Raw genomic sequence first — 16,789 nt, 5'->3', positions numbered from 1 at the left:
AGATTTGGACCTTAGCGTCCAAAATATGGGGGTTAGCATGAAAACCTCCAAGCTTAGTTACCAGCTTGGACCTGGTACTTGCTGCCACCACCCAAAAAATTAGAGTGTTTTGGGGCACTCTGGTCCCCCTGAAAAACCTTCCCTGGGGACCCCAAGACCCAAATCCCTTGAGTCTCACAACAAAGGGAAATAATCCTTTTTCCCTTCCCCCCTCCAGGTGCTCCTGGAGAGATACACAGACACAAGCTCTGTGAATCCAAACAGAGTGACTCCCCCTCTCCGTTTCCAGTCCTGGAAACAAAAGCACTTTCCTCTTCACCCAGAGGGAATGCAAAATCAGGCTAGCAAATCCAACACACACAGATCTCCCCCTTATTTCTTCCTCCCACCAATTCCCTGGTGAGTACAGACTCAATTTCCCTGAAATTTCCCAGTAAAGAAAACTCCAACAGGTCTCAAAAAGAAAGCTTTATATAAAAAGAAAGAAAATACATACAAATGGTCTCTCTGTATTAAGGTGACAAAATACAGGGTCAATTGCTTAGAAGAAATATTGAATAAACAGCCTTATTCAAAAAGAATACAAATCAAAGCACTCCAGCACTTATATTTATGCAAATACCAAAGAAAAGAAACCATATAACTTACTATCTGATCTCTTTGTCCTCACACTTAGAAACAGAAGACTAGAAAGCAGAAACTACTTCTCCAAAGCTCAGAGAAAGCAGGCAGACAGAAAACAAAGACTCAGACACAAACTTCCCTCCACCCAGAGTTGAAAAAAATTCGGTTTCCTGATTGGTCCTCTGGTCAGGTGCTTCAGGTGAAAGAGACATTAACCCTTAGCTATCTGTTTATGACAGTGGCAAGCTCCAGATGCCTGTAAGAAAAGTACAAAATTCCCCAAAATAGGAAGATATGTGTTAATTTGCTGTCATGAAGAAGTCCGCTCCTAACCTCCAATAGTTAGAAGTTGGCTTAAATAATGAAGTATGAGGTTTTATATTATTAAAGAAAAATTTTTTTGAAAGGTTTACTGTAACAAATCTGGATTTTATCGTATTCCATATAAATGACTTTGACATTCCCCAGGGTACAATCTGGACTGCTGTATAGCTGTGTCTCCTCAATTGTCCAATCTGAAGTGCTTTTTACACTGCTTTACTAGTGAACAGCTACTCTTGGCCCATTAACACACAGCCTTCAGAGTGTAACTTGCTCCCAGCTACGCAGCATTGAGTGCTACTAGCTAGCCACTAGCCACTCATGAATTACACTGCAGAAGAACACCAGCAGATTCCCACTCCCAGACTTTCCCACAGAAGTGTACATCTTGTACTTCTCAGTACTCTCCTGAATAATACAAACTCATAGAAAGTCTGTCATTTCATCTAAGGAAAATGATATGGACAAATCATGATATCCCAAGCAATGATTCTCAAACGCTTAAATCCAAACACACAGGTTTAGATAAAACAGGAAGATAAATATATTGTGCATAAAAGTCAGGATAGAAAAGAAAAGAAAAAAAATGCAATTTAATACCCAGTTTAACAGGTTAAGTGAACTTAAAAGCTTAAAAGCAAAAGGTTTTTCTGACCAGAAGCTGTAGGAAATTTCATAGGCTGGCTGTCTTTGCAGCCTTGGGCCCCTTAGTTCAGTGTCCTCCAGGTGTTCATTGATGTTATCAGCAAAGAGATGGGAGGAGAAAAGGTGAAGTGGAGGGCATTGTCTCACATTTTTATACCACTCTCCCCTCTTCGAGGATTACTTCAAATTGCGATGCAGGCGACATGCAGTCTGTTGCCGACATGAGGTATGAACATCCCTGTGATGAAACATACATTTCTTGTTTACACCTTCCCATCTGCTGGTGAATGGCTGCTTTAACACCTGTCTGGGGCCAGTGTGTCTTTGTTTCTGAAAAACTGGTTTTATGGGTATTATCCAGAATTATAGCATATTATAGTAACAATCATATAACAGAATTTATAAATTAATATACAATACTGATATGTTTTACTCAAACAATAATGTTCAGCAGATTGTAACTTTTCAAATGATTCTTCACAAGGCATACTTTGTACAAAATTTATCATAGTCCTATGAGATGGGTGAACATAGGGGTGCTGCTGCCAGTCCCTCTTTGAATCTTGTAAAATTTTTGACCCTTGGTAATATACTGTAACAATATGTTCCAGATAATAGCAGGCAATAGCAGATAATAGCTTCCAACTACAGTAGTCTGTGAATAAACAACCAGTATGAGGATAACATTAATGTTTATTCTGAAATGAAGACTAGTGCTGTGTTTTTTATAATCTGTCTCTGCTTATCTTTAACATAGGTTCTGGGCAATGCTGACATTTTTGGCTTATGTTATGATATTCATTATAATTGGAATTGTGATAGCTGTAAAAACCTTTCCATATGTGACTATTCGTGATTTGTTTTATATCTTAACACTCTACCTTGCATTGAATCTTATAAGGTTAGGACTACTGTTTGCCCCTACGTAGAACAACCCTCCGCCCCATCCCCCTGCCTTTTTAAAATCATGATTGCACATATGGCTTTAAAAATATTGTTATCTGTTTTATGATGTTTTAAACTGCTTTGCATTTTCTTTGTTTATGCAGGCACTGGCATGTTGGGGTGCTTTCAGAAATACAATTTTATGTTTATTTTAGATTTTATTTAACACTAACAGCAATGAGTTCAGCTTCTAACAATAATTGCTGGAATTACATTAATGCTTAGCATTTTGTGGGCTTGCAGGGTAACCTTGTTAATAGGATTCCTTTGTTAAATCATGGGCTGAGTCTGATCAGTTGCCTCATAGAGAATGTTTGAACTCTCATGGCCTGGTTGTATAAGAGGCAAAGAGGACGTTCTACAAAATTTTGAATGGCAAAATTGTCTGGTAGACAGCTTAAGTAATTCAAGCTGTCATCATTCTGTGGTTGAGTCTGTTGGGACAAAATATCAGATTTTATGGTAAAATCATATGAATTGGGAATGAACTGTCTGCTTCTATGGCTGCAGAAAGGAATCTGAAGGGGACAAATGCTATATCTTCTCTGAGTTTAGTCTGTGACTTGTGAGGAACTAGCAATTTTGGGAGCACTTTGTTCCAAAACCATGTCTTTTGCTCTGAGTAGTTCTTGGCTGGTGAAGGCCAGTGAGGAAGTACTGGGTCCATTGCTTGCAGAGAAAGGCAGCATTTCCCTTAAAACAAGGACAGGATGCCAGCTTCTATGAAGGTAGCTGCTGTGGGACTTTTTGGTCAAACAAAAAAACCCACCAATAGTACAACAAAAACCAGTATCTAAATTTGATTCTCAATCAAATTTATAGAAAAGTTTGCAGTAAGACCACTCGTACAGTACTTAAATGCCTTGGATCTACTTGACACTTGGCAGTCTAGGTACAGACCTGGATATGGGACAGAAAATGCACTATTGTCACTGGTTGATTTTGATCTCCTGGTGGTGAATGAAGATGAAGTATCTATGCTAATATTGTTAGATCTGTCAGTGTAACCCTTCTGCCCGTCAGAGCTGCCACAACAAGGGCCGGGTTTGATATCTAAGGGTTCTGTTTCAATAACACCATGCAAAATCGGCTCAAACCCCCACCCAGTGTCTTGGGACAATTACATAACACCCCCCTGGGTGCCTCTGAAGGCAATACTTTCCCTCTCGCAAGCACAGAGTCTGAGTGTAGCAAAAGCCTTTTAATAAAAGAGGGAAATAATGCAGCATTATGTTGGGGAAACACCACAAACAAGATTCATAACACAAACCATGAGCAAAAGACCCACCCCCAAGTAAATTTGGCAGTGTCCTTTTCCTCTCAGGGTCTTAAGACCAGCAACCCAAAAGTCACCCTGCCTGCAGTTTCTGTCCTTCGTCAATACAGCCCCCAAAGTTCAGAAGCTCATCTGCAGAGTTTACCTCTCAGCCTGGGTAGAAGTGGGGGGGGAGGTATGGGGAGAATCTTACATGCTCTGCTGCTCGAGTTGATGGCCAATTGCCTGGCCTCTCCATGGGGTTCTGCTGCAGTCTTCACCACCAGCTGCGCCTCTCTGCCAGCTGCACCACTGTACTATCCACTCCTCTCCGCTAGCCGTCCTGCTAGCCGCTCACCAACTTGTCTTTAGGTCCACCCTCCTACTTAACACAGCTCTCTGATCTCAGTGATTTTAGCTGGTAGTAGGGGAGCATCAGTGCTGGTACACCACTAGCCTAAAGTAGGTCTAAGCATTAGACCTAGGTATTAGTGATCTCAGCTCTGCAGCATGAAACAAGACTCCTAATGGAGTCAAAATTAGGTCTATTACACAGGGGAGAGAGGAGGAAGTCAAAGTGGTGTTTGGGGCCCATACTACCAGGTACAAATACCTGCTCCCCACCTCTCTCATGTCACTGGGTTTTGGAACTCATATCCCTTGCCAAGCGAGTGCTACTTGGTTGAGGGCTAATCCCTCCAGCATAAAATGCTAATTACAGTTCTACTGTCCTTGATTCACATAACCAGGATAACAACCCTTTATTACTCCTGCCCCAATAACAAAGAGACTGGGGATCTCACAGCAGCCAAAGTGACCATTTGGGCAAGCAGTCCCTTCATGCTAGGCAGGGTGGGTATGCCCATGCAAATGAGATAAGCCTCGAAGTCCTTTTCCACAGCTCACCACCAGATGTCAGGATAGAGTTCATTCTGACTCTGCTTACATCAGCAACCTTCAATACCATAGTTCGTGAGGTAATATTGATTCACTTGCACACTGCATCAAAAGTGGATGCTGTTGCTTTTGGGTGGCTCTTCTTTCCCAGCTTAATGGTCCCATTGAATGGTGTGGGATCATAGCTCCTCCCACTAAGCACTATTTGAAGTTCTTTAGTGTTCCATTTTATCTTCCCTCCTGTTCAACATGTGCATGGGATTGTTGGACAGTTTGTATAAAGGTTTGGACTGTAATGCTTTCAGTATGCTGATAACACCCAGCTTTATGTCTCTATCTCTGAGGATCGATATTTTTGCTCATTATCTTATTCTTTTATTTACACAGAGGCCTAGTTGTTTTGTTCTTGAGCCCTCTTCTGAGCCATCTTGGTTATGGATTTAACTGGCGCTGGGGAGCTGTCATTGTCTGGAGTGGAATGAGGGCTACTTTTACTTTGAATATGGCTCTTGGGATTAGCCAATCAAAAGATCCGGGTACTGCAGCAATGAAGAACATGGTAAAAAAAAATTTAAAGGGATATCTACATTTTTTTTCAAAACTTGTTCATAACTTGTACTAGATACATTTTGTTGGAATAAGTGATAAAAGAACTATAAGGACATTCAGGACCAGATTTTTCAAAGTAAATGAGCCAAATATATTTGCATATGTGTAATCCTTGCATAAAATAACCAGCACAAATACACACAGATTATTTAGTTACATAAAATTATCACATTCAAATCTATTCATGCAATTATGAGTACCTAACTTTGAAAATCTGATCTGACTAATTTTGATTCATAATAGAAATATGCATGTAGATGCTACTTTTTGTATTTAAAGATGCGTTGCAGTTTAGTTTGTTTAAATGCTTATATATAATCTGAATTTTCACATACTATAGAATGGGTCAATATTGTTTCATCAACACTTTCACTATACTTATGTAATTAGCACAGAAATATTTTTACTACAGTTAGCTGTCCCTCTTAGAACTTTATGTGGATTCAAGTGCATCATGTGAGCCTTTGTGAACTAATCCATTTTCTGCTAGGGATGCTGTTATCTGGAACTGTGTTTGTTACAAGTGCTTATGGCTAAGATTAAAAAAAAAAAGCATGCCTGAAGTTGGGTCCTAAATCCATATTTAGGCACTCTGAAAATCAGGCCAGTTATTTAGTTATCTCTGGAGTTAGGAGCCTGACTTTCAGTATTCACTTTGAAAATTTTGTCCTATATTCCCAGAATTTAAGATATCAAAAATGAAAATCTCTGCCTCCAGCATTAATGGTATCATTGCTTACTCCCATGTAAGATCTGAAACTCTCTCTGTTTCTGTACCTCAGGGATCTGCTCTTCCTTTAGAGGAATTTTATTCACTTGTATCCTCAGCTCTGCATGGTAGTAGGAGTTCTTCTCCAAGGATGTTTTTGCCTTCATCTAGGCAACCTCAGTGGAAATTCTTCTCACTTCAGATTTCATGCTTTATAGAGGTCTTGTTCGACGGATCCCATCCTTTTATGGCACCAAATGCCTTAAGTTATGGGGCACAAATGTGGCCATTTGACCCTCACCTTTTCCCATCAGCTCCTTAGTCAGCTGAATCAAGTTGCAGGGGGAAATTGTTGCTTTCTAGGAATCCTGCTGGAGACACTCCGTTATCCTGTCAGGAACTCTAAGAACCTGCATCACCAGGAATCTCAGAATGAGCAGTAAGGCCTTGTGGAGGAATATGCGGACCAACCTACCCCTTTATCCATATCCTCAGTATCACCTGATGAGGCTGTGACACCATCAAATGTATTAACTGTAGATTACTTCAGGACCTCCTTAGAAGGATGGTGGACATACTAGACATTCCTTTGGAATTGTCTAGTAGAGAGATAATTAATTGTTTGACTTTTTTGTACCTGATATCCCAGGATCAATTAGCCATGCCTATTAATGAAGACATCCTTAAACTTGCTAAAAACTTGTGGCGGACTCTTGCTGCCTTGTCTTGGGTGTATCTTAGAGGGCAGATCTTGGGTACCAAGTTCCTCTGAAGGCTTTTGAATACTTTTTTATACATCTGGTACCTGGATTGCTGTTTTTGAAAATGGCTCATGAAAAATTGAAGTTGTCTAGTTGTTCTCCAAGAGATAAAAGAGCTAAGAAGATGGAGCTTTGTGGGAGGAAGGTTTATTTATCTGCTTTCTTGCAGTTTTGTAGGCCAATTATCATGCCTTGTTGGCTAAATATGATTTTATGCAATGGGACAATGGTTTACATATGTCTCAGAGGCTTTCTTAAGAGACGAGAGATGAGGACATCTAGGAGCCAGCAGGGAAAATGGCTGTCTAGATCTGGTGCTCCTGCTCAGCTCCACTAAAATTCACTGACCTCTGCTATTTTTCTAAGGCCACAGCTTTTGTCTCAAAGTGGTTCATCCTGCTCTTTAACATCTTCGTAGCAGATGGGTCTGGTTTTGGAACACCCTTTCCTCCCTTACTCTCCCACCACCCTCCGCCCCAAACTACAAGGAAGCAGAGGCTTTCTGACAGCCCTATGAAGGGCAGCATGACACCACTTGCAGAGGAGGTCCCTCTGCCTGGACCCTTGATGAAGTCTATAAAATGCTAGAGCAGATATCTGAAGAACAGATTCTGCTTAGGAAAATGTCACAGGATATCTCTGAAATTAAGGCCATGACTGATGCCCACCAAGTCAGTTTGCAGGGGCTATCCCTCCAGGACTGGGGAGACTGAGAATCACCAGAGTTAAAGGGAGCCAAAGAAGTTCCCACCTCAGTGCCGTATCCCCCATATCTGCCATCTTGCCAATATGTAAATTGAGGCAAAACCATCAGACACTCGCAGACTGAAATCAACACACTACCTCCCACTGATCAGGAACTCAGACCAATCTTGGTGCCATCGGGGACAGTATCTATATTGTATCCTCTCACTGTGGCACCAGGGTTGATTGATTTGCCTAATAAACTATGCAAACTAGGGTTGGACACCTATCAATCCAATCTCCTGACTCCATTTCTAACAGTGGTTATGGAGTTTTGTTTTACTGGTTTTGTGATTGTGTGCTGCATCCACTTGTATGTTCACATTACATGAAATGTTGCTTCAGATCATTTTGAATTTCTTGCTAGAAGTTTTCCAGGAAAGTTAACACCCTACAAGTCCATGGTTCAGACGTATCTAATATCTGTGGACCTATCACCAGGAAAGAAATATGTTCTCAGATGTATTTGAAATATTTGTTCTGTTCTTTAAATTTTAAAGGGCACTTGCACTGACCAATGCACCTTCAATAGGATTTGTCCTTTGCTTTACAAGTTTAATGGGCTCTCTTCTGATTAAAAAATTGAATTGTTTTCTCTAAAGGTGGCATTTGTAGAGACATTCATTTCCATTCTGAGGGTTAAGGAACACCGCTTCCTAGTTATCTGTCCATCTCTTCAGTTCTTTCAAGATAGGGATGACTGCCATGGAGACATGTGAATGTAGTGGGTCAGGATTTCACCCAGGATTTCAATGGGTCATGGTCACTTTTTGGATCCTGATAAGTTTATGTCTGGAGTGAATCCTGAGTTCCACATGGATTAAACCATTATTTGCTTCACTTTGTACCTGGACTTTGACTTCTCTCAGCAAAAAAATATTCCTTGTGTGTGAACAGGGCTTTGAGGTTTTCTCTGTCCTGTATTTACTGTTTTAATGAGGTAAAACAGTTTTTTTGTTGTTTCAAGGGTGACAATGAGAAAAAGCATCCACCAAGATACTGGTTAGGACATGCTAGGTCCCAGGGCCGCCCAGAGGATTCAGGGGGCCGGGGTCTTCGGTGGCAGGGGGCCCCTGCTTCGGTGGTAATTTGGCAGCAGGGAGTCCTTCCGCTCTGGGACCTGCCGCCGAAGTGCCCGAAGACCCAAGGCGGGGGCCCCCCACTGCCAAATTACCACAGAAGACCCAGCACTTTGGGGGCAGGTCCCGCTTCGGTGGTAATTTGGCGGCGGGAGCTGAAGGACCGCAAGAGTTTTCCGGGGCCCCCGGAGCTAGTGAAGGACCCCGCTCCAGGGGCCCCAAAAAACTCTTGTGTGGGCCCCTGCGGGGCCTGGGGCAAATTGCCCCACTTCACCCCTCCCCCCCGGGCGACCCTGCTAAGTCCTTGATCCTCAAGTTCGGGTAGTGCCAGTCTTCTATGCCTTGGAGGCTTAAAGGCATCTGCATAGTTGCTATTTGAGTATCTACAGATTGCAATATGTCACTACCAGCTAGATTTCTCCTCCTCAGAGAACATTTCTATTGGTCAGAATGTGCTTACATGCACCAGGTAAAGTAAGCTACAAGTAACATTTTAAGGTAATTTCTGATGGTCTGCTCACTACATCTATCATATGTTCATTCTGATTCTCTCTATTAGTAAGATGAGAGAAGAGGAATGTGTAACAAAGGCAAATGACTTGTTTGTAATTCCTTTTGCTGTAGTCTTGTCCCCTCCTACACCTCCTTGGTCCTGGGTGCTACTTGAGAGTGTGGGTGGGGGTTTTTTGTTGTTGTTTTAATTTGAGGGGTGGGGATGAGGGAGGTTTTTTTTTGACCTACCCGATTGTTCCTTGTCTTTTGCTCTTGAATAGTCTTACTAGAAAGAAATGGCTGCACTGGTGTTTTAATATACCAATCTTACAATCTTGTTTCCTGCTAGTGGGGTTATAATGTTATCTCTTCATACTTTCTTCCTCTTGGTAGAATGGGGAAAAAAAGAACTATACAAAAGAAAGGTAGTATGGTCCAGTGGTTAGGGCACTACCTGGGGCTTGGGAGATCTGGATTTGTTTCCCTGCTCCACTACAGACTTCCTCTGTAACTTTGGACAAGTCCCTCAGTGCAACGGGGATGATAATACTTCCTTAATTCATGGGGTGTTGTGAGGATAAATACATTGAGAAGTGAAGTGCTTTGAGATATACTAATGAAAATCATTATTAAATACTTAAAATAGTATTATAAAAAGGAATTACTTTTAACTTAATTTTCCTTATTTGGACATTCTGGCAGCCATGAAGAACATATGGCTAAATTTAGCAAAATTAGGAATAAATAAAAACATCCACAATTTGAAGATACGCAGTTGTGTTGCACTGTTGAAGATGATGTCAGCAAAGTCATTGTTTATGGAAAAGATGTAGAGCACCTCACTGTTCAAAATAATTTGCATTTTACTTTACACTACTGATGATAACACTGATTTGAAGTGGTGACATGCTCTCTTTGTTTTTCTGCAAGAGAACAGCATCATTAATGACTTTGATGATTAATTCTACCACGGTGAAAAAGCTGGTTACAACATTGGGTAAAACACACCCATTGATATTGGGGAGGGAAGGAAAATATTAAAAATAACATCTTTGATGTTCAGTTAATTTATAAAATCTGCTTTGTTCAGTTCTGGCCTATTTGATAGATATTAGATTGAGTGCACTAGTGTAATTTTATTACTTTTTACAGTGCATTCTGCATGGATATATTACTTGGACAATTAACACAAAATAGTAAAATATATAAAAATCACAAAACAAGGCATGATATAAGAGTTATCAAAATTGATTTCACTATAACTTCAGTACCATTTTTACAATACCCCTTTGTACAGACATTTAAAATTCAGTTATCTGAGAGCTAATTGATTTATCAAAATCTTGTTTAAATACGATAAAATACAGCCTCAAATCAATGTTTTTAAGGCTTATTATATTTAATGAACTCTATTTAACAAAATTTTGTACATATCTGCACTCCATGTTTTGTCCAGGAGTGAAAATACCAAAATTATTTACTGATAAATTGTCTGTCAAAGATTTCCCTGTCACATAACAGAATTCCTGGTAGATAATATTGTGTCCACTTACTAAAGAGGAAGAAGACTGCAAACAAAATAAACAAACAAAACAACCCATCGGACAAATGTGATTATAAAATCACCAGTACAGCAGCTTCTAGTTTAGCCCAGAAACTTCCACAGTTAAATATCTGGAGTCCTCCATCCTAAACGGGCAGCAGGATTGGAAGTTGGATGGGGAGATAAGGAAAACTACAGCAAAGTACACACAGGGTATGTCTACAGTACGAAATTTGGTCGAATTTATAGAAGTCAGGTTTTTAGAAATTGTTTTTATACAGTCGATTGTGTGTGTCCCCACACAAAATGCTATAAGTGCATTAAGTCGGTGGACTGTGTCCACAGTATCGAGGCTAGTATCAACTTCTGGATCGTTGCACTGTGGGTAGCTGTGAGGAGCTATCCCACAGTTCCCGCAGTCTCCGCTGCCCATTGGGATTCTGGGTTGAGATCCCGATGCCTGATGGGGCAAAAACAGTGTCGTGGGTGGTTCTGGGTACATGTCGTCAGGCCCCCCTCTCCCTCCCTCCGTGAAAGCAATGGCAGACAATCGTTTTGCGCCTTTTTTCCTGGGTCACTTGAGCAGTCGCCGTACCACGGCAAGCATAGAGCCGGCTCAGCTTACGGTCACCGTACGTCTCCTGGGTGCTGGCAGACACGGGACTGCATTGCTACACAGCAGCAGCTCATTGCCTTTTGGCAGCAGATAGTGCGTTATGACTGGTAGCCATCGTCGTCATACTCCTTGGTGCTCTTTTAACCGACCTCTGTGAGGTCAGTCGGGGTGCCTGGGCAGACATGGGAGTGACTCAGCCAGGTCATTCCCATCTTCTGCCAAGCACCCAGGAGTTGACGATGGCTAGCAGTCGAACTGCACTATCTGCTGCCACCCTAAAGATGTAAAAGATAGATGGAGTGGGTCAAAACAAGAAATGGACCTGATTTGTCTTGTATTCATTTGCTTGCTTCCTCCCTCCCTCCCTCCCTCCGTGAAATCAAGGGTCTGCTAAACCCAGGGTTTTGAGTTCAATCCTTGAGGGGGCCATTCTGTGTGACCGTTGTTTGTGTTTCTTCTTGATGCAAAGCCACCCCCTTTGTGGACTGTAATTCCCTATAAGCCATGTCATCAGTCACCCCTCCCTCCATCAGAGCAAAAAATCGTTTTGTGCCTTTTTTCAGCCCAGATGCCATAGCACTGGGATCATAGAGCCCGCTCAGATCACTGTGGCAATTATGAGCACTGTAAACACCACACGCATCATCCTGGAGTATATGCAGAACCAGAACCTGCCAAAGCAAAACCAGGCAAGGAGGCAACAGCAGCGCAGTGACGAGAGTGATGAGGACATGGACACAGACTTCTCGCAAAGTACGGGCCCCATCAATATGCACATCATGGTGTTAATGGGGCAGGTTCATACTGTGGAACGCTGATTGTTGGCCCGGGAAACAAGCACAGACTGGTGGGACCGCATAGTGTTGCAGGTCTCGGACGATTCCCAGTGGCTGCGAAATGTTCGCATGCATTAGGGCACTTTCACGGAACTATGTGACTTGCTTTCCCCTGCCCTGAAGCATCAGAATTTCAAGATGAGAGCAGCACAGTTGAGAAGTGAGTGGCGATAGCCCTTTGGAAGCTTGCAACGCCAGACAGCTACTGGTCAGTCAGGCATCAATTTGGAGTAGGCAAATCTACTGTGGGGGCTGCTGTGATCTAAGTAGCCCACACAATAAAAGATCTGCTGATATCAAGGGTAGTGACTCTGGGAAATGTGCAGATCATATTGGATGGCTTTGCTGCAATGGGATTCCCTAAGTGTGGTGGAACGATAGACGGAACCCATATCCCTATTTTGGCACTAGAGCACCAAGCCAGTAAGTACATAAACCACAAGGGGTACTTTTCAATGGTGCTGCAAGTACTGGTGGATCACAAGGGACGTTTCACCAGCATCAACATGGGATGGCCGGGAAAGGTACATGACACTCGGATCTTCAGGTCTGTTTCAAAAGCTGCAGGAAGAGACTTTCTTCCCAGGCCAGAAAATAACTGTTGGGGATGTTGAAATGCCTATAGTTAGCCTTGGGGACTGTAGCAAGGCGGTGGGATACCCCACAGCCCCGCTGAGGGACGAACCTCCCCTATCACCACCGTGGGCGGAGCCGCTGGGTGGCCTGCGCCCGCCCCTCAGAGGTCACAGCACAGACCCGAAAGTATAAAAGCTCGCCTGCAGAGCTCAGTCGAGGCCCAACCACCGCAGAGGCCAGACGTCTGCGGCCGCTGCCAGCCGGAACTCACACCTGGCCAGCTGAGCCTGCCCCGCGCTCGCTACCCCGAGGAGGACTGGCTGAGCCTGCCCTGCGCTTGCTACCCTAAGAAGGACTGGCCGAGCCTGCCCCACGCCAACTACCCCGAGGAGGAGTGTCCGGGACCACCCCGCTCCAGCTACCCCGAGGAAGGGCTGAGCCTGCCTCTTGCCAGCTACCCTGAGGAAGAACCGAGCCTGCCTCTAGCCAGCTACCCCGAGGAGCAGCTGAGCCTACCATCGGCTACTTACCCAGAGGAACCGACGGTGTTTGAGACCGCTGGTGACGCTACGACGATTCAGGTACCCTATGAGGGGGAGTGTGGAAGTAGCCCAGGTGCAGCCAACCCCAGTCTAGCTGCAACACTGCCAGAGCCAATGTCAGTGTGTTGCGGCCAGGATCCCCAGTGACAGCAGCGAGTCTCTGCCGCTGCTAGGGCCCCGGGCTGGGATGCAGTGGAGTGGGAGGGCCTGAGCATTCTGAGTCAGTGTTTGTTGCCCTGCCCTGACCTAGGGCCGGGCTTAAGACTATTACTGCTCAGCCCTGCCTGAGGGTCTGAGCATTCTGACTCAGTGTTTGTTGCCCCGCCCTCACCTAGGGCCGGGCTTAAGACTACTATTACTGCTCAGCCCTGCCCGAGGGTCTGAGCATTCTGACTCAGTATTTGTTGTCCCGCCCTGACCTAGGGCCTGGGCTGGTTTTGGACTACTGACTCAGCCCCGCCCAGGGTCTGAACCCCCATAACCGAGTGTGTGTTATTCCCCATGACAGCAGAGCCACTGACAGGCAAACTAGAGCGAGGCGGTGGGGTACCCCACAGCCCCACTAAAGGACAAACTGTGGCCGAGTCGCACTACAGGGACCCAGCCTATCCCTTAATGCCATGATGAAGCCATACACAGGCAGCCTGGACAGTAGTCAAGAGCTCATAGACTCATAGACTCTAGGACTGGAAGGGACCTTGAGAGGTCATCGAGTCCAGTCCCCTGCCCTCATGGCAGGACCAAATACTGTCTAGACCATCCCTCATAGGTTAGATAAATGTCTATCTCCAGAGATGGAGATTCCACAACTTCCCTAAGCAATCTATTCCAGTGTTTAACTACCCTGACAGTTAGGAACTTTTTCCTAATGTCCAACCTAAATCTCCCTTGCTGCAGTTTAAGCCCATTGCTTCTTGTTCTATCATTGGAGGCTAAGGTGAACAAGTTTTCTCCCTCCTCCTGATGACACCCTTTTAGATACCTGAAAACTGCTATCATGTCCCCTCTCAGGCTTCTCTTTTCCAAACTAAACAAACCCAATTCCTTCAGCCTTCCTTCATAGGTCATGTTCTCAAGACCTTTAATCATTCTTGTTGCTCTTCTCTGGACCCTCTCCAATTTCTCCACATCTTTCTTGAAATGCAGTGCCCAGAACTGGACACAATACTCCAGTTGAGGCCTAACCAGCGCAGAGTAAAGCGGAAGAATGACTTCTCGTGTCTTGTTTACAACACACCTGTTAATGCATCCTAGAATCACGTTTGCTTTTTTTGCAACAGTATCACACTGTTGACTCATATTAAGCTTGTGGTCTACTATGACCCCTAGATCTCTTTCTGCCATACTCCTTCCTAGACAGTCTCTTCCCATTCTGTATGTGTGAAACTGATTGTTCCTTCCTAAGTGGATCACTTTGCATTTATCTTTATTGAACTTCATCCTGTTTACCTCAGACCATTTCTCCAATTTGTCCAGATCATTTTGAATTTTGACCCTGTCCTCCAAAGCAGTTGTAATCCCTCCCAGTTTGGTATCGTCCGCAAACTTAATAAGCGTACTTTCTATGCCAACATCTAAATCGTTGATGAAGATATTGAACAGAGCCGGTCCCAAAAACAGACCCCTGCAGCACCCCACTTGTTATACCTTTCCAGCAGGATTGGGAGCCATTAATAACTACTCTCTGAGTACGGTTATCCAGCCAGTTATGCACCCACCTTATAGTAGCCCCATCTAAATTGTACTTTCCTAGTTTATCTATAAGAATATCATGCGAGACCGTATCAAATGCCTTACTAAAGTCTAGGTATATCACAGCCACCGCTTCTCCCTTATCCACAAGGCTCGTTATCCTATCAAAGAACGCTATCAGATTAGTTTGACATGATTTGTTCTTTACAAATCCATGCTTGCTATTCCCTGTCACCTTACCACCTTCCAAGTGTTTGCAGATGATTTCTTTAATTACCTGCTCCATTATCTTCCCTGGCACAGAAGTTAAACTAACTGGTCTGTAGTTTCCTGGGTTGTTTTTATTTCCCTTTTTATAGATGGGCACTATATTTCCCCTCTTCCAGTCTTCTGGAATCTCCCCCGTCTCCCATGATTTCCCAAATATAATAGCTAGAGGCTCAGATACCTCCTCTATTAACTCCTTGAGTATTCTAGGATGCATTTCATCAGGCCCTGGTGACTTGCAGGCATCTAACTTTTCTAAGTGATTTTTTACTTGCTCTTTTTTTATTTTATCTTCTAAACCTACCCTCTTCCCGTAAGCATTCACTATACTAGACATTCCTTCAGACTTCTCAGTGAAGACCGAAACAAAGAAGTCATTAAGCATCTCTGCCATTTCCAGGTCTCCCGTTACTGTTTCCCCCTCCTCACTGAGCAGTTGGCCTACCCTGTCCTTGGTCTTCCTCTTGCTTCTAATGTATTGATAAAAAGTCTTCTTGTTTCCCTTTATTCCCATAGCTAGTTTGATCTCATTTTATGCCTTTGCCTTTCTAATCTTGCCTCTGTATTCCTGTGTTATTTGCCTATATTCGTCCTTTGTGATCTGACCTAATTTCCATTTTTTATATGACGCCTTTTTATTTTGTAGGTCACGCAAGATCTCATGGTTAAGCCAAGGTGGTCTTTTTCCACATTTTCTATCTTTCCTAACCATCGGAATAGCTTGCTTTTGGGCTCTTAATAGCGTCCCTTTGAAAAACTGCCAACTCTCCTCAGTTGTTTTTCCCCTCAGTCTTGATTCCCATGGGACCTTACCTATCAGCTCTCTGAGCTTACCAAAATCCGCCTTCCTGAAATCCATTGTCTCTACTTTACTGTACTCCCTTCTACCCTTCCTTAGAATTGCAAACTCTATGTTCTTCTTCGAGTGATTGCTCATATCCATTCCAGGTAGGTGTGCGCGCCGCGCGTGCACGTTTGCCGGAAACTTTTTTACCCTAGCAACTCCAGTGGGCCGGCAGGTCGCCCCCTAGAGTGGTGCCGCTATGGCACTTGATATATACCCCTGCCGGCCCGCCCGCTCCTCAGTTCCTTCTTACCGCCGTGTTGGTTGCTGGAACTGTGAAGTGCGGCTTGCTGTCCTCCATGTCCCTAGCTCTTCCTTGTACACTGTTCGTAGTTGTAGTTGTAAATAGTTTCAAAGACAGTTTAAGGTAGTATAGTAGTTAGTTGTTTATTGTATATACTTGTAGAACTTATTCGCGGGTGGGCCGTTGCCCTTCCCGCCGCCCGGCACCGGGCTCATGCCTGGTTCGCCCGGCTTCAAGCAGTGCTCGGCATGCAAGAAGCCGATGCCGACTAGCGATCCCCACGATGCATGCCTCAAGTGCCTGGGGGAATCGCACATCATTGAGAAGTGTCGTATATGCAAGGCCTTTAAGCCTGGCACAAAGGAGGAGAGGGATCAAAGACTCCGAGCTCTCCTAATGGAAGTGGCACTTAATCCGGTACCGGCAGCGCAGCCGGCCACTTCTACTCCGGCACCAGACCGGGCCGGCACCGGCAAGACTCCACAGCACCGTCCATCCCCGGCACCGGGAACCGATCCAAGACCCTTGACATCTGCAACACCATCTAG

General features: G+C 44.0%; 1 protein-coding gene across 1 annotated transcript in view; it reads left to right on the top strand.

The window, feature by feature from the left end:
• LOC115651191 (sodium/hydrogen exchanger 10-like) overlaps positions 1-16,789 on the top strand; it is a 354,344-nt gene that overhangs the window by 92,067 nt on the left and 245,488 nt on the right. Inside the window, 3 exon segments of the mRNA XM_030562150.1 lie at positions 2,348-2,491; positions 5,075-5,246; positions 10,012-10,078. Of these exon segments, the coding sequence (XP_030418010.1) occupies positions 2,348-2,491; positions 5,075-5,246; positions 10,012-10,078 (383 nt within the window).

Source organism: Gopherus evgoodei, chromosome 4, assembly GCF_007399415.2.
Source record: "Gopherus evgoodei ecotype Sinaloan lineage chromosome 4, rGopEvg1_v1.p, whole genome shotgun sequence".
In the NCBI taxonomy this organism is placed as follows: Eukaryota; Metazoa; Chordata; order Testudines; family Testudinidae; genus Gopherus; species Gopherus evgoodei.
The sequence above is the reverse complement of the archived record's forward strand: the minus strand, read 5'-3'. Positions and strand labels throughout refer to the sequence as shown.